Here is a 22,194-nt window from a genome sequence, read left to right as displayed (position 1 = left end):
CTTTACTGTGAGGATGACTAAGCACTGGAACAGGTTGCCCAGATAGGCTGAACAGTCTCCTTCACTGGAGATATTCAAAAGCTGCCTGGACACAATCCTGTGCAACGTGCTCTCTGGGACCCTGCTTGAGCCAGAAGTTTGGACTAGATGATCTCCGGGGTTCCCTTCCAACCTCAACTATTCTGTGATTATGAGTCCTGCGTCCAGTTCTGGGCTCCCTGGTACAAAAAAGACAGGGATCTCCTGGAAAGAGTCCAGTGGAGGGCCACAAAGATGATACGGGGCCTGGAGCATCTTCCCTATGAGGAAAGGCTGAGAGACCTGGGTCTGTTCAGCCTGGAGAAAAGAAGACCGATAGGGGATCTCATCAACGTGTATAAATACCTGAAGTGTGGGAGACAGAGGGATTTGGCCAACCTCTTTTCAGTGGTTTGTGAGGATAGGACAAGGGGGAATGGCCACAAAATGGATCACAGGAAGTTCCGCACCAACATGCAAAAGAACTTCACGGTGAGGGTGACGGAGCACTGGAACAGGCTGCCCAGGGAGGCTGTGGAGTCTCCCTCTCTGGAGATATTCAAGGCCCATCTGGATGCCTACCTGGGCAACCTGCTGTAGGGAACCTGCTTTGGCAGGGGGGATGGACCCTATCATCTCTTGAGGTCCCTTCCAACCCCCTACAATTCTGTGATTCTGTGATTAGTTGCTTCAAAGTCAAATTCTACAACTATGATTTGCAACTACTCTTAGACACATTCTTCTTTTCTTTTAAACATCCTACACCTTAAAATTTTAGTAAGATATATGCTAGAGAAAATTATTCCTAAAACACTCTGAAGGAATACCACCCTCCAAAGTATCTTACGCTGCTTATTGAAACATTATTATGCCTCTTATTTCAACTATACTCCATATACTACATTATTAAACTGTCTCATACATAGAGTTAACAAATATGCAATATTTAAAAAATAAATGTTTAAATACTCACTATTATCGAAGAATGGCGAATGTCTAGTGCATAACTGTCATCTGCTGGATGTATATGCAATCTCATAAACTTACTCAGGGTCTCCTCTTTGATTCCAAGTTCATGAAGGCCATGCATTACTTTTCCATCCACTTTAAGAGTCTCTAAGATACTTTTTCAAGAAAACAAAATGTCTATGAAATCTTATCATGGCATAACAAGGAAAAAATTTCAAAGACTGTTAAGGTAAAGATTACTTTTAGTATTAAAAATCATTCTTATTTTCTCCTACAGTCAAATGTCTAAAATAAAATATACTCATAACACTACAAGTATTTATCTTCAACATATTTCAAAACAGGATTCTAACAGATTGTACAACTTTGGTTTATTCACATTTATTTTACATGAAGGAATATCCTCCATCTTTAAAAAGATGTGGCAGGACAGCAGAGGGGAATGCTGCTTGTTGCATTGTTCTGGCTGAGGAAGGAATCCAAGAAGAGTGTAGATAAACAGGCAGCAAGTGATGGAGACACAGACAAACCCTATGTCTGTATTATAGCAGAACATTGAGAACAGCAGGGAGGAAGCACATAGCTACACCTCTAAGATCATGTGAAGAAAGCTATTTCCAAGATGCCCGAACAGGACTCTGCAATATCTGTTACAATCTGAAAATTCAGTATAACAATGGAAACAAGCCTGAAGTACTTGCCTGTTAGAACACAATAGATTTTACAAACATCTTCATTTCTATTTTGCATTCAGTTTTCTCTATTTCAAAAAGTTTCTTCTAAATCATATTGAAATTAAATTTAGCATTATCATTTTAAAGTACCTATCAATATTTGCAACATTATCAAAAAAGATGCAACTGACCTCATCTCAAAACTCTGAGAAAAACATGAAGTAAAAAAAACCAAACAAACACAAAACTATTATCTCTAGGACCAAAAAAGTCTAAGGATCTTCATCGAAGGATAAAAGAAGACATGGAATAGAAAAATAAAAAATAAAAACGGTAGACTGACAAATCAAGAACATAAAAAACTTCAGCCTTAGCATCAACAGACTTATTGACAGGTTGCATGCCACCAACATGATTCTGAAGTAGTCATGTCTGTCTTGTTGTTCACAACATGCAAAGGAATGGAAAATGTCCACAATTTTTATGAGTACTTGCAAAGAAGAGGCAAATCACAGGCAATATAATTATACTGTATTAACAGAAACTGGAAAAAAAAGTTTTCTTCTAGAAAAAAGCATATTAGAACACAATAACAGAATTCATTAGAAAAGGTGACCAGGCACAGACTCACTAACATGCCTAAAATTATCCAACGTATCTTTAAACTAAATTTAATGCCTGTATTTTTTTTTGTAATTCTTATGAAATAAAGATGAGAGAGCACTTAATTTACTTCTTCTGAAGTGTTCTTCCCACCTTTGTATACACACGTTGGATTCCTTCCATTTCAAAATTAATTTTACATGGTAAGATATAAAATTGTAAGTAAATTACAGAACACATATTCCAAGAAAAAAATACTGGTTTCAGCTACTTCTGCAATTTTCATATACAAAGCAAAAAGACTGTAAAGCAATATTTTCTCTATTGGAATACTTCCTGGCCCCCAAAATGCAACAGATTTAATTATCTATCACCATAAGCACAACTGCAGTATTATTAGTGATTCTGTAATTTTCAAGCCAAACATATCCTCTTACCTAAATGGATCATGAAAATCTAGATCAATATGAAGTCCATTTAGAAATAAACGTGCTTCTCCGGGTTGGATTCCAAGTGTTTCATGAAGATGCTTAAAAATAAAAAGCATTGCTAACTTATTTAGGTATATGTCAACACTAACATACACACACACACATACACAAAACTGTACGTAATCCTAGAAAACAGACACATCAAATCTCTTCAGCATAATTTCTTCTTTTATCTCAATGTTATTAGTAAAAATATTGAAAGCATACTTCTACCGGTGTTGTTTAATACACTGTCAATGAAAACAGTTGTATAAGCCCCCCCCGCTGTAGCCCAACCTACAGTGTTCCCACCTGTACAAAATATAGACGATGACACGTTCTCAATGTCCGTCAACAGAAAGTGAAAATACACACAAATACCAAACTATGGTTCATATTTTTTTGAAAAATTACCCCCAGAACGTTCCTCCTGCAAATCCATTAACGTCCAAACAAAAAGTAAATGGAGGCCCGACATGTCCTTCACACCTCCACTTCAAACTAGCTTTCTTAACATCTAAAAATCTTGCACAATTCCAAAAATGCGCAGTAGCAATTCTTCAGGGAAGGTAGAAAAGACAGACTAGAACCATACAATCTCATTTAACAAAGGGATCTTGAAAAGACCAGAGATCAGAAAGGGACAGCATATCCTTGCTTTGCAAAGAGAAAAAACACAATAATCAAACAAACACAAGATGAAGGTAGTATTTAGTGAGTAAGGACTGCCTTATCATTTTTTCTCAGAGAGCAGTGAGGCACCACACTGTTCAAACTATCGACAGTGGCTGAAGCAAGATACGTAACAGGAGCAACAACAGCAGTTTATTCCAACTAACACCATGAGGAGCTGTCAGATTTCCAGATCTGTCTTAATTCCCAACAGAGGACTGCAAAGCGTTGTAAGTATGCATGGAAAAAAAAATATAAAAAAAAGGGCTGAAATATTTTTTTTCTCATTTAACTCTCACTTATTGAACAAAACAGTGAACAAAAAACGCAATTTCAACAAAAGCACACTTTAAGCAAGCAACTCAGGCTGTGTATGTTACTTCGTTTCTGAGACTGCCCCTGAACAAATGAGAGAAAAATCAGGAAAATATTGAAAGCTGTAAAGCTTATGCAACCATTAAAACAAGACCGAGAAGTAGTAGCTGGCGTCTGACACATTTTTCCTAGCTTCACATAAAATTAAATACCCTCCCAAAGTCTCACTTTCACTCTGCACCAGGCAGAGATGCAAAGTCCTAGATAGACCTGAAATATTCCTGTAGTTAGCAAATCTAACTCTGACCACGATTTTAATACCACAGTTGTACCACAAAGTGCTGTGACTGCAGAAAATTCCCCATTAATACCACTTGACTCAAGGAGTGAACAGCAAACATAAGCAGGATTCCAGCCCCACAAAATCTTACCAGCATCTTTCAGGGCCCTTACTCAGATCCTGTGAGAAAAGCCGGGGAGTCAGAAAAAGCCCTGTCCCTGAAGCCCTGAAATCATCATTTAGGCTAAGAGATCTCGTACCGTGACTGAAAGCTTACTGGTCATCCCTATAAGCCCAGAGACTCAAATAAACAGAGATACTGATAAGATTGCAACTGGCTGATATAGGTCATACAAAAATGAATGCTAACTGAAACAAATGCAAGAACTAAGATGAAAGAATCAGCCAATAGGTATTGCAATGGGAGTCTACATGTTTCCAAATCCTTTGGTACTGTAGGAAAAGAACTGGGCTGATTCAGAGCTGAGACACATTACACATCTTTGATAACAGGCATTTGATTGTTCGGAAGTTCATCCGTTTGCCTTAACAACATTGATGAAAGCAGTATTTAGACACCCAAGACTAGAATTTAATGCTAATAATACTCACACAGTATTTCGTTGCTAAACTGTCAGCAAATTATTGCACTGGAAGTTTTGAGTTGTGTTTAATGAGATTTTCTTTTTTGTTTTACCCATAGCAGTTCTTTGTCTCTTTTTTAGTTGGATATCAACTCATTACATCTAAATCATCAGATGCCTTTCAACTTTTAATACCTTTATTTCCTCCCGTTACATTTCCTATTCAACTTTCATTATCTTGAGAGGGAATCATTCAGTTACACACAGCATGAGATCATATCTCTCCTGCTGCTAGATGGATGCGCCGCAGTTCAAGAATGCACATGCCCATTTATTGTGCTCTAGCAGTAGTGTTCAGGAAGTTTCCCTACTTTTATTCAACAGATTTTGGTTTTTATCTGTCTAAAGACCTGTAGGATGTAGTATACGAAACTTAAATTTAGGTGCCTAAGATCATGTTATAGTTAATGCATTCAATCCAGTCTATGGAATCATGTCAGTGGTTCAGCTGACCGACCACAAAGATATCCAATGTCATTTGAGACACTGAAAGGTGTCAGGATAAGGCTTCTGGACTGGAAAGTACAAATCAGACAGAAGAGAATGGATGTCCACATGGCCACGTTCACCAGACCTGTGTGGCTATGACGGATACCCCGTGGCATCCCAGATGACTTCAGAAATCAGGTTTAGGCAGCTCAATTGCATCCCAAAAAACCACCACTAAGAGAGAAAAATTGTTTTTGATGTACATTGACTACATCTTCATTGTTATAAGAGGAGTTTAGATACCTAGATGGATGTGCCTAAATGCAGGTATCTTCATTTCAATCCAGATCTTCGCTACTTTGCCTAGTCCTTATATTTAGTAATAATAGAGATTTTAATTCCTGATATACTTTTCATTTTTCTGTGTTTTGGAGTACAGTAGTTTTTGCTTAAGAAGTTCGTTTTTTTTTTGTGTGTGTGTGTTTACAGAGCTTTAATTGAAAGAGACTTCACCAAGCAACAAGAAAGAACCTGATTTTAACACTCATATACTCTAGAGAAACTATGATCATCAGAGCTGTTTTGCTTTATCCTGACTACAACCTTAACAACGAGATATAGGAAAATGCATTTCTCAGATGTATACAGAAAGCAATGAAGCAGGGTGCAGATATTGTATGGAAAAACTATGGCACTTCTCACTAGAGCAAGAAGGAAGATGTCTCCATAATGTTAAGCCCATTAAAAGATCTCTGCAAAATCACTGAAGTGCATCATCTTACCCAAGAATCAAACGTACCTAGTACACAAGAAAGCTGGAGGGCCCAGGAAGGTGATCTGCTGGGACATGTGATTGTATTCTCAATGCACCAATCCCACGTGCAACCATCTACTGACAAAACCACTATCATCTATTGACAGAACTGTTCGTGCAACACTTGAGTCTGTCACTATTTGTGCAGGAATAGTTTTGCATGGTGGAGACTTCCAACACATTAATATGAAATTTCATCTGCAGTGGAGGTGACAAGCTCCTTATGAGAAGACTGCATCAGTGGGCTTCACAGCACAACAGGGACATGGTTAATTTTCACTGTTTTGGAAGGTGGAAGAACCTAGAAAGGCATTCCCCTGGAAATACTAGTCTTGTCAAGACAAAGAAAAAGACCTGAATGGATACAAAGCAAAATTATACACAGAAATGTTGTAAAAATACAAGAGTTCCTTAAGTAAGAAATAAACCCCATAACAACAGTCTTAGCACCATACAAAAATACACGTTCTGACAAACGCATGAGTCACAGACTGAAAATCAGGAGAATGCTGCCTACTCAGAACTTAACCTGCATGTGCAATAATTCAGTTTTCTCAAAACCAGCTACAGGGGTTGCTCACTACACTTCCTCTTTGACAGGAAACAGCCACTTGTAGGAAGTCCTGCTACTTGAGCACAGAGATTGGCAACACGTCATGCCAACAGCAATGTCAACTAAAAACTGGGTAATAAATATTAATCTAAACAAAGATTAAGGACAATGCTATGGAAGCACTATTCAAGTCAAAGGCAACATTTACATGGTCTAGTGATATAGACACAAACAGGTCTTACAAGATTCATTTAAAAACACAACAATGCTGATCTTGGACCTGCCATTTTAGGAGACCAGTCCTAAAAGCACAGTGGCTAACATTTAACACTTAAGTTGAAACAACAAATTCAAACTATGAACTCAGACAGAAAATACATTTGTCAGGAAATCTCTACAGTGCAAAGTGACACTTTAGCATTGGCTAAAATGATCAGTCAAAAAATACAAGAGCAATGACTCTTCATGTGATACAAAGCACAAAGATGCAGTGCAGCAAGGATGAAAATATATCTATCTGCCATAGACGATGTTCAAAATACCTCGCACAAGAGTTGCATGCATGACTCCAGTAAAATGGAAAGCTCAAATCTAGCATGTCCTGACCACAACATAAACAGCATGCATACATTCAACACCAAGCTCTATAAAAGATTAACTGTTATCCTGCTTTCACAGTACACAATTTAAGACTGAACACAACAATCCAGAAAAATTGTTTGTCCCTGCCTAATTCTGTAAAGCAAAAAGAGGGAAAGAGAAAAGTACCAAGAACAGCAGAAAGTAAAACAAAACAAAACAAAACAAACAAACAGAAACCATTAACTACTTTGCTCTGAAAGAAACCACATGAAAGCTGCTGTACTAATACAAATCTCCAAACACAGCAATATGACAGTAACCGAAATGGGTACTGGAAGAAATAAAACAAACCTTCTGATTTTCTTCTATTTCATTTCGCATTTGCTTGTCTACTGGCACTCTGGTCAATGATCTGTAAAAATGAAATATTGGTATTACTCAACCACTGTATTTTTAAAACTGTATTAAACAATTTGAAACGTATTATTTTAATACAGTATCTAATGCACCGTAATTGACAATGCTATAAGACTTAGAGAGTAATGCATAGTGTCATAAATGTTTTATTTTCAAAACAAGTATCTTCTCTACTACTCTAGTAAACCTAAATTTCAAGTTTATGTCAAGTTTTGTTGAAGTAATATTATCAGCATTTATTTTTATTATATTTTTTACAACTCTCATTTTTTTCTCTTGCTTTTCTGGAAAACAGCATGTATATTACAAAAAATGAAGTTGTTTGAATATCTAAACTATTGCCTAAATAAACATTGTAATTGTATCTTTTAAGTTAATGTTAATAACTCTATGCTATTCAATCTTACAGCACAGGTGGCCAAAGACACAATTTGATGCTTTTGAAGTTAGCTTCCTTAGTCATTCTACCTTTTCAGAGATAATCCATTGATTTAACATTTTTTACTTTTCAAGAACATTGTAAAAAGACTATTTTGTCTATTTTACCTTCACCTGCCACAATGTACTGTATGCAAAGTTTGTAACTATTAGGCTTGGGTAAAATACACTCAGAGGCAAATTAGTTTCACCATGCTTTATGAAACCCCGAACTGTATTAACCTAAATCTGATCCCCCCAATAAATGCCAAAATAAATACTCTATTGTCCACATTTTTCTCCAAAGAAAAAAAGAGTATAATTGTATGTGTTTTAGCAAATCCATATGGGACAAAAAAAAATTGAAGTCATCTTAAACCTGGAAGTTAACTAAGCAAACTAAGAATTATCTACTAACTCAACTTCAAAAATTATGGTAGTAAAACAGTTATTTAGTAACATAGACATTCACTTCCCCCAAAAAACCAAAATGGCTTAGAATAGACCTTGCTAATAAATTTCACATAGTTTTCACAGTACGTCAGAAATAAGATGCAAAATCTGTTTACTTTAAACAAATATTCAGGTTTTCCAGGTTATCAAAGGGACTTGTTAAGTGCAAACAACATGATCTCCAAGCTTTGTTTATAAATATTACAAAACTCATCACAGCTTATCCTTCTCAATGTAAATACCTTTTTCCATCCACCCCCTGTACATATTATGGCAGGTTATTTTTGTCACTGTGAAGCACTGCACGCTTCCAGAGCATGCAATGAAATGGCAACAGAGGGTCAAGAAGGAGCTGTATTTAAACAAGCCCATACTTGGTGTATTTTCCTTAGCTCAAAATTGGCTCAAAATGGGAAAGCTGAAACTCAAACTGTGATCTCAGAGACAGCCCTACAAAACAGATCAAATATATTATTATCAGTAATCACTGGAGGACGAGCTTAATGACTTGCTTATAATTTTTATTTTGCTAAAGTCAACATAATTTTTAGTAGGGTCTGCAACTCTCAGAATCAGTGCTTCATCTGCATAAACCGATGATAAAAACTACAAAGATAAAAAGGAGAAACATAAAAGATGAATGTGAAAATAACAAAAAGCAGCAAGGACAAGACAAAGCTGGCCTAACATTTGCAAGGAAGTAAAATACCGGCCAGTGAAAGGTAAACTTTACTGCTAATTATTTTTTATAGCAAAAAAACCCCAATACATTTAAAAAACATTAACCAGCTCCTTGTCTTTATATGACAGTTCATGTTGCAGGATTCTTGCAAGATTTTAGGGAGAAAGCGTGTTAAGTGTAAGGGACAATATCATATCAAGAGGCAATGGGCACAAGCTGGAACACAGGAGGCTCCCGCTGGACATCAGGCAGCACTTCTGTGCTGTGCGGGTGATGGAGCACCGGCACATGTTATCCTGAGAGGTGGTGGAGATTTCCTTGGAGATCTTCAAAAGCCATCCGGACACAGTCCTGGGCAACCTGCTCTGGGTGGCCCTGACTGAGCAGGGGTTGGACCAGATGGCTTCCAGAGAACCTTTCCCACCTCAGTTACTCTGTCTTGGTCAGTCACCAAGAAGAACACCCTATGAACTTGAGGCAGCAAGTAGAAGTACTTGTGAAAGACATGTGTTTGCTTTGAGTTCAGTCATCTGTTCAGATCTTCACAAGGTTTTATGCATTGTTTTTCAAAATAGTCACTGATGAGGACTCACTATCCAGAAATGTTTAACCACCTGGTAGATGGATTCTAATGATCATTCTACATGTCATAGGAATGTTCTTGCACGACTCTTAAGATTGAAACATTTTCTATCAGATAATATATGCATCTTTATTCTTGTGTGGAAGAACACATAGCTATACAGTACTGCATATCAGGGAAGAAAAGGAAACCTTGCACATGTTCATAATGTTAACACATGAATTATGAATGAATACCAAAAAACTTAAGAGTATTGTAATTTTTAACTACTGCATTCTTACATAGCATATATTCATGACAACCATTTAGAACAAATCAAAACTGAAAAATATCTTATAAAATATTATCAAAATGTCAACATGAAATATATTAGTTGTTACAGTGTCTACATCTGATGACATTTTCTAAAATCCCCCTCAGACTAACCTTTTCAAATGAAAATACTATGACACAAAAATGTAGGTAATAAACTATGAAGTGAAAGAAACTCTCAGAGGAATGCTATATTAATTTGTTATGGTCTAAAGAATCCTTCAATTCTTAAGGAAGATATAATATTAAATTTTTATTTTCATAACTATAGTTCTAGATTTTGTACAGCATTTTCAAACCTAAATTTGCATTATGAAAAAACTGTTGCTTTCATATGTAAAAGTAAACAGTTCTAAAACAGTACTATTATAATACTCAGTTATCTATCTAAGGTGATTAAGCAGTATCTTTTCATCTCCTTTTTTATTTTTATTTTTTAACTAGTATTTTTGATTCTACAGGTTAAGTGTGATTAGATTACTGAGGAAATACATTTTGCATACCGTTTTTAGACAATGCCCCTTTGATTTAAAATTTTTGTGAATGCAGGCCTACTAACTTTTAAAATTATTTAAATATTTGTAATCTCTCATGTTAAAGATAACAGAAGAAATTATACAGAGCAGGAACTATAACTCCCCTTTTAGTAGTTTTAAAGTCTTCCTATACTTTTACCCAGAAAAACAAAAATAAAATATTTGAAGAATAGGTAAATTCTGCTCTAGTGCCACAAATACATGTCAGGAATTGGAGTAGGATGTAACAACTTAATGACTTTTGAAATCAGTGACTTAAATCTCACCTGGAATACTTCGAAATGACTTTTCTTCCTGTCCTTTAAAGAACAGAACTGGCCTTGCAGTTCAACATTATGTACATTTCCACTATTTTGTAATAAAAAGCTGCATTTTCTGATTGCTAATCTAAGTGTAAATTTGTACCTTACCATTTCATAATAATTATGTTTCAGGCATTTTAAAACTTTTTTTCTTTCTTGAAACAAAATGCAGTTTTTCCATTACAGTGTTGATTTTCACTAACAGATAATCAGAGATGATAATGAAACATACGATAATTAAACAAGAGTTGTAAAATATGAAAGCACACTGAGTTAAGAACCATATTTAGCATCATATTTAATTCAGTAATTCAAGCAAATACTGCTGATAGGATTACGTGAAGAACTTATTAAATGTAAAAGAAAACATTTCTCAATTGCAGTACAATTGGCTTACAGGAAGGGCAATCTTTAATATTAGTACAAAGGGAAATGTTATTAATTTACTTAGCATTTACCTTGATATTTTTTTAACTAATCTGTTATGGGAGACAGATCTTCCCCGGTAAGAACTCTAACATACAGTAGCCAGGGTTGTATCTTACCAGCAGTGTTGTGCTTTGAACTACTGTGTGTAGATCCCCTTAACAGAATTTTGCCTCTTTCGACTGAAAGTAGATTTGCTATTAATTCAACAGAACCTTGCACCTGGGAAAATATAATTCCAGAAAAAGCCCCGAGGACTAGGTCTTCAATAATAAGTGCCTAAAGGATTAGGATGCCTTCACGGCATCTCATGCATCAGATGGGAAACATTTAAGAGACCAATCATAAGCTCTCCCAGGAGTTATTATCTACTCAATTAAATTGTCTGGAATCCATCTAGTGAGTTGTAAAACATGAATATCTGACTGCAGGATTTGGCTGTAAATCTCTATTATTGTCATTAAATTCAAACATAAACATAAACACAGTATCTGAAAAACAAGCTTAAATATCATACCTGGCTCTTATTGGGAAGTTCTGAGCTATGTCTTTCAACACCTTTAAGGCATCATAAGCAGGGGTAGACATAATTCGAGCAGCTGCTTGAAAACTAAGATCTGAAAAAAAAATCTGGAAATATCAATAGTGCCTAGAACCAGACAACCTTTCCATACACACACATTATATTTTTTTTATGCTTCAATTAGACATTATAAAAGACATTATAAAAGATTATGAAGTAACATTATTAAGGTTGAAAAGACAGGCCCTTGAGAAGTTGGAAATACTAAAATCAGGGCTTCTCATACAACTTCTGCTTGGCTATCTTGAGCATATTGTACATGTAATTTCTAAGTTTTACGAAAACACATGGAAAAAAAAACAGACAATTCATCGCATGCTATTGTACTAGTACCAGAAGTGTATGATGTCAAAACCTAGACACAGACCAACCCACATCAGCCTGTAACTGCAGATAAGAAAAAGATCTTTCCGGCTCCAGGACTTCACAGGATTTTCTGGGTGCAGATATGATAAATCTAAGAAGGCTGTATTGAGCAAGTAAGATGTACAAATATCAAGAGTTTGCAACATTTTCTCAGGAACATCATACTGAGACTCCTGAAACAGAGATTGTCAAATTTCAGTTCTCATAAGTATCTAGTGCAATTTTTAAAGGGATATCCTTTTTTCCTCTACTCTCTTTCTTAGAATGAAGCAAATTTGCGTATATAAGGATGTTTTATAATTCATGTACCTAACTTGGGTGTGACACTTCCTGGCATGTGAGACTGGGAAAAAAACAATTTTGGCACTGATAGGTAAGGGAAATAATATACTAAGTGCTTCCATCTACTTTGGATATAGTGTGACTAACAGCCTCGGAGTAATTATGCTTTTTCCCATTACTTGTTAGTTAAGACACCTGAACAGAAACTGAAGGCCTCAGACGACTCAGTTTGAGGAAAGCTGATGCCACATATAGTAAAAAGAGCTATGCACAAAGTCGTAGATGCTTCTGCCTTATAGAACTCTGCACCATCTTTTTGAAGCAGGCAGGAATTAAAAAACAGCCTGAAGAAAAGTGGACAGCATGCATTTCAAGTTAGCCTGATACAAGATACATCTTTTCTAGAAAAAAATAAAAAAAAAGCGAGTTTGAGAGGTGGATTGTTAACTAGAAATTTCTTAATACTTAAAACAACACTTCCAATAGTGAGATCACTGTTTTCAAAAAGCACATTTCAGATCTCTTTCAAGAGCCACATAAGCTGTGATCAGGTGAGGCAACACCTAGTTACTACTGTTACTACAGATAATGATGCCTCACCTGCTGTGCACTTAGGACTTGTACTTAAAAGACCATTGCATAATCCTTCAAAAATTACTAACAATTTCCATCTAACTCTGAGCAGCTTAGAGTACAAATCTTCAAATCCCACTGAGGAAAGTGGGTATGTCTTTGTACCTTCCTGGTTATCTCTGGTCTGGGATGTGCACTTGCAGACCTTCCTGTTGTGGTACTCGACACAGCTGAGACAGCAGTGTAGGGCACCTTGGGAAAAGAAGATCCTGAGCTTAAAGCAGACCTCAAAGTATGCTTTGAAAGCTAATGAAGCACTAGAGAGTGAGAGGCTATTCACACAGATAAAAGAATGAGTTATTAAAGAGAATACCAAATTGATACTCTGCACATCATTTTTCATTACGAACAGTAAATCTAATTACTTATCTAAAACATACAGCTCTTAAACTGGGTTCTTGAATGGTGTTTAGGGTCACTTTATTAATAGAAGTATGCCCCCGTAGCTGAAGGAGTTTTAGTTAAATTTGGCTAGATTTTTACTTGGAGGCTGGCTAAAGGAAATTAGAGTAGCTGAGCTACTAGCTCAGCCTGTATAATTAGTCATGGAGAATGAACAATAGAAAGTAGTCATGTCAGGATTAAAAGTACCAAAACAACTGCACCATACAAAGACAGGGCTGAAGGTCTTTGAGAAAGGTGTAGATGTAGAACTTAGTAGCATGGTTTAATGGTGGACTTGTCAGTACTAGGTTAAAGTTTGGACTAGATGATCTTAAGAGGTCTTTTCCAACCTGAAGGATTCTATGATTCTATCTGAAAAGACCCTGAATGTACTCACGTGCTGTCAGTACAGAAAGTACTGTCAGTGCCAGTTCTTCTGGCACCGAACAAACAGCATCCCAATGCTTGACTGCTTTCAACACCTGTATGAACTGGTTGCTTGGGGTGCAGAGCCAATTTAATTTCTATTTATATAGCCCTGATACCGCAGAAAAGACCACCACTAAATACAGATCTTATACTGGCTTTTGAAGGTAGGCAGTAAAGGGATCAAAGCTTCACTGCTGTTTCTGCTTGAACATCAGTAGAATAGTATTTGATCATGTTGAACTTTTTAACTAGACAAAAAGTGAATTTTCTTTTTATTTGCACAGTAGATTTCTCTGAAATGCATTTTATTATTATTATTATTATTTAGAACCAAGATAAACCCTATAACTGAAGGGGAGTTCTTTGGTATACGACTGCAAGCAAACTAAAAATTATCTTAAATAGCCAGTTTCAGACTGCATATGGCTAATGAGCTCCATAACAGAATCTTCCTGAAAAGAAACTGGAGAACAGATGTTTGCTCAGCCTCCTTCACTAGTATGAAGGCAAATCATTTTTGATCCGGTTGTTGTCTAACAGTGAAGAACAGGTAAAACGTAGTTGCTGAAACTTAAGTGTCATGACATTTTTAGGGACTTTAGAATAAGCATCTTGGCAAACTTTCCTCTCACCATCTGAGGCACTGCAGAACATCAGCACAGAGACCTACAGGACAGCCCTATCCACCTGGAAGAGGCCGGTTGCCTTAGGGAATCCAACAGCTACCCATAGTTTAAGACATACATTCTACCCAGGACAGCAGAAACATGGGAAATAGCACCGAAAAAAAAAAAAAAAAAAAAAAAAAGCACTCATGGAAGACACAGCTTCACACTTCAAAATTTCTTCCTAAATCTTCCTTTTCTGATTTGTTTTAAATGTAAATGTATTCAGAAAGATGAAATATTATCAACATATTGTTTCCATTGGCATACTAAGATGTCTTTTAGGAGCAATTACATTAACATATAAAATAACAATGACAAAAATGAGCGCTACATTCTCATTTTTAAAAGTATTTGCATACTTTAAATTAAAAAAAAAAATCTCTAAGCTTTGCCTTCATCTTCTTTCATATCTGACATGGGAGAGGTCTGGTAGAAATAGTTTATGTGCTACAATGACCCTACCCCGTAATCGTAATGCATGGTGCATTCTGAGAAATAACAGGGCAAAAATCACCATTTCAGAGTGATTTATAATTCTCTTCAAGCTACAAAATGTCCTCTTGTAGGTCATCAGCACAGGAACTGCTCAGAAATCATCATTTCTGTATTGCTCTCCTTTTCTACATAAAGTTTTTTAAAGCATGTTCTTTTATCTGATGTTATGTTAAAAACGTATGTGTGTCAACTCCAGCACAATGATAAAAATTGGAATTTATAAATGAAAGAAAGCAAAATGTCTTAACTGGTATTTCGTCAATGGTCATGTCAAAATGTTATTTTTTTGCCTGACCCCTCACGTAAAACCCTGAAACTAAATTTAATATCTTAGATAACACATCAGGCAGAAAACGGTGCAATTTAACTTCTGTCTTTAAAATCAGTAAAGCTAGTTATGATTCTCTATCATATGAAATTACTTCAATGTTCCTTCAATTTCTCTCATATAAGACTAGGAGAAGATACGAACATGTTCTCTTTAAATACTTGATATAATATCGTTTTTATGAAACTATATGTCTCTTTTTAAAACAGCTTTTATTTTAATGGTGATACATCAAAGGAAAACTGAGAGTACCATGCTAATTCAGAAAAATGCAATACATACCTTGTAACTCCCAAACCTTCAGTGGTTCCATGTTGTTAGTAGTTTCAACTAGATGTTTTTTAAACTCTTTCAGATTATTTTTCAGATCAGGATGCATCTGTCTATACCAAAACATTTTAAAAACGAAGACAAATTAATGACATCCAGAAATGTCTGCTTTTATCTACTGTATTACACACAGCTGTAACACTGTATCGTTATGTTATCAAGCAAGAATTAAAATTTTAATTCATTCTCAAAACACAAATGAGGATTTGGGATAAGAAAGGGTGATTTGTGAGGACTAAAAACCTATTAATTACAAGGAGGAGTTCAATTGGTTTGTAGTGATCCATCTTAAACCCTGTCACAAATATCTTCATGGAATAAATGAACTCGAAGTCTAAATAATATTGACACAATGCAGCTGTAAACAGCAGTAAGCTAAAAGTTGTTATAAGCTGTACAGTTAGTTTACTATAGCATATTGCATGCTTAATTAAATATTAACTATACTACAGATGAACTGTAACTGTAAAATAACAGAGCTTGTTGTATTACCCATGAAATATATAAGTGAGCTACTGTTTGTATGGAATGAGAATGCCTGGTTAAAGAATGTCTTTTACAAATTAACATCACTGACAAAACCAAGCTACTGAGCACACAAGTCACTAGTCAGGCTTTAAGAAGAGCACAGTGCCCAAAACCTTGGGTATCTTTTTCCAAAAGATAATTGGGCAAAGAAATTTTGAGGGGAAAGATTTGTTTCCCCTCAAAGACAAGACAAGACACCCTCCAATAGCAAACCATCTCCACTAAACTTTTAAAGACTCTTCTACAAGAAGTATAGAACAAGAAGCAAAAAGCAGATAAAAACAGACATTTAGAACATTAAGACTGATTTCCATAACATTCCATATTTAATTGTAGATATTAGGAAGTTTCACAAGGAATTCCTTCCCCTCCCACCCCCCAATTTTTAGCTGTTGGATGATTTCTGTCATCAAAGGGATGTTGCCCTTTATCGGAAAAGGGAAAAAAAATCACATATCACGACTGTTCTTCTAGGATTAAAATACAGTCCAGGTTCCTCAAAGAAAGAATACTCAAGTGAAAAGAGAAGCAAAGACAGAAAATTCCCCTTCTACTTACTTGTAACACAGTCCTAGAAATGACAAACTAAGAAGACACTAACAATAATCATATCTTCCTCAAAATATCGCTCCTTAAACCCAAGAAATGAGTAACTATCCATCTTGAAAACACCTTATGTGGCTACAACACTTTGGTTGCAACTTGTTTTGATTGTAATCATCTGAAAACAGAAGTAGCAGCAACTGTTTCCCGTAGGACACAATGTTGACATGTTTGTATCTACGTTTTTGTGACTGTTGCTCAGAGCGAATTTTTTACTTAAAAAAAATTTACTTTATAAATTCTAAGAGAATTAGAAATCAAAAAGCAATAATTGAAATGCAATGAATAAACAAGAGTTGCATCTTTACACTCACAAGACGTACAAAAAAGAATTAATCAGAATTGTCAACCATAGCAAACATAGTCATTTGCAAATTAAATCTCACTTCTTCTATAAAAGACTTCTTAATTTTGGTTCAGGTTCCAGAAGAAAATGCAAAAGTTTCTTATGTCAACTCACTTTAACTTGCCAAAGAGAAATCCTTGGACATCACTTTCCTCATCATTGTCATCTTCCTCTTTCTGTGTGTCATTTGTTCCTGAACATGCAGCACATATAAGCAATATACAACAAGAAAGTTACTGAAGTATCCTGCTGTATAATTCCTACGAATTATAGAACTGTTAACAGAAACATGCAATCTGAAAGTTGTCATTCCCAGATGTAATTTCAATTAGATTTATATCTTTGCATTCATGTTTTGGCATCAGAATGAATCACTTTACAGAACTTATCAACACTGGAATTATTTTTAAAATTTAATTCATCTAATATTTACAATTTCAATATAAATTGCTATGGTTAAATAGTTTACTTTCCAAAATTGTCATTTCTCAGCTTGATTAAGTAAGAAACTCTTATCAGCCAACTAATACCAGATTTATGCTTGAAAAACATGATGCCTTTAAAGTGCTTGAACCTCCAACTACCATTTGATGCAAGTGAGAGATTTATTTCCTTAAAAAAAATAAATCTATATTTGAAGTGGCTCCAAGGCTATTAAACCATAGTCTTGCCAAAACATAGATAAGTTTCTTTAAATCTTGCAAATCTCCACACAAAGTAATTTCTCTGTGTCAGAACGCTACAGCTTCTATTTTCTGTGGTGTATGTCTCATTTCAACACGTAAGTACATATAGTGGTACCAAATTCTATGATCCCATAGAAGAATGTAAACTGATTTTTAAAATTAGAAAAATTAGAAACAAATTCAGGAAAAAAAGCAACCACAAAACACTAATGTGTAGTTACTGTGATAATTACCACATTAGAGATGCCACCAAATACAAAATAATTGAAGAACAAAGGTTAAGCAATCTTATACTTACTGAAAGGAAGAAGAATGGTTTACATTTTGAAGTACAGCCACAGATAACAATAATTACAGGTTAAGTAATGAACTATATTCTAAGCACAGTTGTTTACAAATGATCCCATGTATTTTAATATCCTAGTTCTTAATGTCCAAAAATTCCTTGTGCAAAAATAAAGTACAACTTTCAAAATGTTACTGACTTTATAGCTACAGATATTTATGTATTTTAATAGTATCTCCAGTAAGATACCATAAATGTAAAAAACAACATACCTTTAACCTGTGTGTCATCTACTGCTTTGTATTCTGTGCTCTTTATTGCAAGTTCTACACCATATCCAGATAAATACATTTTTCTGGAACTTGGTTTCTGTTGGACAATATTATTTTAACAGAACAAAAACAAAACTTCAAAAACTTTATCTTTAGATTTACCATATGCAGTACTGCAACTTTAACATGTTATGACAATAGTAACTTAATCTTTCAATTCATGATTCAAAGCATGAAATACTACATCAAACAAAATAAAAGTCATGCAAGGCATATTGTCAACCCACTGAGGAGGTGTGTAACAGAAAGTAAGAACTTCTTTTATCTCCTGCAGAATACAGAAAGGCTGTCAAAATAGTAATTCCTTCATATAATATTAGAAGGATTAGAACAAGCAGAGCTGGTAGCACCCTGTACAATTATTGATGCCTTACAATTCAGATTTTAAACAATTCCTATAGCCTTGTAAATTTGCCAGACTTTAGAATGTTAGAAGGAAATTATTTATGCATCAGGCTGATACCTTCAAAAAGTTTTGTTGAAAGGGTCAATCACTTTCTATAAGGAAGATTAAGAATTATCATTAAGGTATCACTGCTAAAAACAGGTTGCCAATTTTATTAATATGATCAAATGTTTTTAACTTTGGAGTGGAAGTCTGACATTCAACAGAGTAATTACTCATATGTAAAAAAGTGCCCTAATTTGCCCAAAATGCAGAAAAATTCCCTTCCCAAAATGCAATTTGCACATGCGCAGCAACAATATCTTGACAACCCTTCAGCTTTAGTTTACAGTTTCCAAGAATCATTTTGTATTGAAGACACCTCCAACCCCCAACTCAAAATCCCAGCACGATTGGGGTTTTCTCTATTGGTTTTCTAAGCAAATCTCAACACAGAGAGAGCACTGCAGTGACAGTAGTACTAGCAAAAAAAAAAAAAAAAAGGAGAGCAGAAAGACTGTAGCTCTTTTACTCTCAATACTCCCTCTTCTGGCATTTAATGAAAAAATGGAGGGAGAACCAGTCTCCATGGGCAAGGAGACCACAGGTACTTAGTTTGGAAAAAAAAGTGCATAAAAGGAGAACTGAAAGTTCAGTAAAAACTACAGCCCTACAAAACTTAGAATTTAAGACTGGCTTCCTCAAATTCTCTATTTCATTCCCATAAGCAAACAGCTCTGAAAGTTAATCTGCAAACTAAAAATCTCATTTCCCTGAAATGCCTGGTCTACATAAATCACAGCAACCTCTTACGGCATCAGATTATTCTTGTATTAGCTGCACTATTTAAGAGCTTACTTTGAATATGAATTACAAAAACCTGAGAATCAAAACAAGGAGACAATATAACTCCATGTACTGGTATTTGTCTTGTACTGCCATGTTTCAGTAAGTTAGGGAAAACATTCAGTAACGTTATGTTTAAATACTGACACTGGAATGCAAATGCCACAAAAGTGACCAATCATCTTGACTCTTGACAGCCTATGCTATTGTACTACAAAGAACCTGAGTTTACACTTAGATTACGTAAAATGACATATAATTAATTATTTCATTTTTTCTCCTTGATTTTCTATTCTAGCTCCCATTTTCCTAATTCTTGTTACTTCTGTTCTGTCTGCTGCACAAAGGTTCACCCATGATCTTCATCCAATGTACCAAAAAAAAACCCACAACCCAACAACTGAAAAGTGATTAGATAAAAAGATTGGATAATATTATTATTTCTTTCCCAGCTTCAAAGTCTGTATTAGGTCAATCACTTCATCTGGAAAGTTTTAAAATTAGTATGTGTATTACACGTGATTTAGGCAAACTCAAAAACAAATGTATAACGCGTGTTGTGTCAAGAAAAATAAAGTACTAACAGTTTATTGAATCAATGTTAATTTGAACTCCATACCTGAACATAATGTCGGAGAACGTAAACAATTTCCTCCTTTTGTGCCTTCTCAGATAAAATCTTGTGGAATTTAACAAAGTCTTTTGTACCTATTTCTGCATAAAGAACAACCACTGGGCCATCCTCTTTGAGAGTTGGGAATTTATGATCTCCTTTGAAAAGATATGGCCTGGGTCTGGTTTCAAAAACAAATAAATGTGTTACAATATATACAGAAGTGAAATAAAAACAGTGGCACTTTTTAAACTTCAAAATTGAAAAACAAGTAAAGGCTTATATGCTAGAGATATAAGAGCCATGTAAAAATAATCACAAAATAATCACAGTCACCCACAAAAGAACATTCAAAACCGATTTTCAAATTAAAGCCTCAAAAACTGAAAAATCAGCATCAACTATAAATAACTTCAATGCATTATATCAAATTGAAACATCAGCGAAATAAAAAGCAGAGACATTTTGAGCAACAATCAATTACAGCTAGAACCTTTCAAATAAAATGACACTGTATCTGTTAGAGAGGTACACAGCAATCCGTGAGTAACAACACAGTAGAGGGATATTCAGTGAAGTTTGAGAAAGCTGCTAACACATATGGAAACTAAGTGGGGTTATGCTTCACTTACAGCATCAAGCTCTTTTAATTTAGCTAATTTTGCAAATTTTTATTGCACCTACCCTCCTCATTCAAGGCCATGACTGCAGTTAGGCTTTCTATACCTGCAATAAATGAATTCTTAGATGACTGCAAACATCTTTTGAACAAATAATGGAAAAGACGGAAAAGTAACAAACAGGTAAATACAACTGAGCGGTATTCTCAAGGTGCTAATTACTGATAAGTACATTTATTTTTTAAAGTTGCCTTTGTATAGTCACACTGGAAGAATCAATAAACTCTCTCCAAACCTCTGCAAGGCAAGCTGAGAAACTCTAACCCAACATACAGTGTGCCCAGGTGGCCAAGAAGGCCAACAGCATCCTGGCCTGTATAAGAAGCAGTGTGGCCAGCAGGTCTAGGGAAGTGATTGTGCCCCTGTACTCGGCTCTGGTGAGGCCGCACCTTGAGTACTGTGTTCAGTTTTGGGCCCCTCGCTACAGGAAGGACATGGACGTGCTCGAGCGAGTCCAGAGAAGGGCGACCAAGCTGGTGAGGGGTCTGGAGAACAAGTCTTACGAGGAGCGGCTGAGGGAGCTGGGCTTGTTCAGCCTGGAGAAGAGGAGGCTCAGGGGAGACCTTATCGCTCTCTACAGTTACCTTAAAGGAGGCTGTAAGGAGGTGGGGGTTGGTCTGTTCTCCTACGTGCCTGGTGACAGGATGAGGGGGAATGGGCGAAAGTTGCAACAGGGGAGTTTTAGGTTGGATGTTAGGAAGTACTTCTTTACCGAAAGGGTTGTTAGGCATTGGAATGGGCTGCCCAGGGAGGTGGTGGAGTCACCATCCCTGGAGGTCTTTAAAAGACGTTTAGATGTAGAGCTTAGCGATATGGTTTAGTGGAGTACTTAGTGTTAGGTCGGAGGTTGGACTCAATGATCTTGAGGTCTCTTCCAACCTAGAAATCTGTGATACTGTGATACCCTGCACAAATGTGTGCACTGCAGCTGCACACTCATTCAAAAAACATACTGCAAAGTTGTGAGCACAACTCCACATGCCACAGCCTCTGTGATGCAAAGCTAAGGAATATCTTCTATGTAAAATCACAGAATAATTTACACTGGAAGGGATCTTTGGAGATCATCTGCTTCAATCCATCACTCAAATTGGGGGCAATTTTTATCAGCCTGCTCAGAGCCTTAGCATCAACATCCTGTGTAAGCTTGGTAGGTATGCAACCAGAGACCACATTTGCAAGGCAGAGACAAAAGGAGAGGCCTGGCTTGAGAATTAACTTGGGTGCATACAGCCATGTG

At 35.8% G+C, this 22,194-nt stretch overlaps 1 protein-coding gene across 2 annotated transcripts in view; it reads right to left on the bottom strand.

Annotated features, from left to right (window-relative positions):
* UGGT2 (UDP-glucose glycoprotein glucosyltransferase 2) overlaps positions 1-22,194 on the bottom strand; it is an 88,404-nt gene that overhangs the window by 52,175 nt on the left and 14,035 nt on the right. For both annotated transcript variants that reach the window (XM_013201620.3, XM_066986756.1), the window contains exons 5-12: positions 20,281-20,455; positions 18,371-18,467; positions 17,241-17,319; positions 15,602-15,702; positions 11,669-11,768; positions 7,375-7,435; positions 2,702-2,793; positions 992-1,142 (exon numbers count right to left, since the gene is read on the bottom strand). In XM_013201620.3, coding sequence (XP_013057074.3) covers positions 992-1,142; positions 2,702-2,793; positions 7,375-7,435; positions 11,669-11,768; positions 15,602-15,702; positions 17,241-17,319; positions 18,371-18,467; positions 20,281-20,455 — 856 coding nt within the window. The remainder of the gene's footprint in view (positions 1-991; positions 1,143-2,701; positions 2,794-7,374; positions 7,436-11,668; positions 11,769-15,601; positions 15,703-17,240; positions 17,320-18,370; positions 18,468-20,280; positions 20,456-22,194) is intronic.

The sequence above is a fragment of the Anser cygnoides genome, chromosome 1 (assembly GCF_040182565.1).
Source record: "Anser cygnoides isolate HZ-2024a breed goose chromosome 1, Taihu_goose_T2T_genome, whole genome shotgun sequence".
NCBI classification, from domain to species: Eukaryota; Metazoa; Chordata; class Aves; order Anseriformes; family Anatidae; genus Anser; species Anser cygnoides.
Note: the sequence above shows the minus strand (reverse complement) of the source record. Positions and strands in the feature narration are given on the sequence as shown.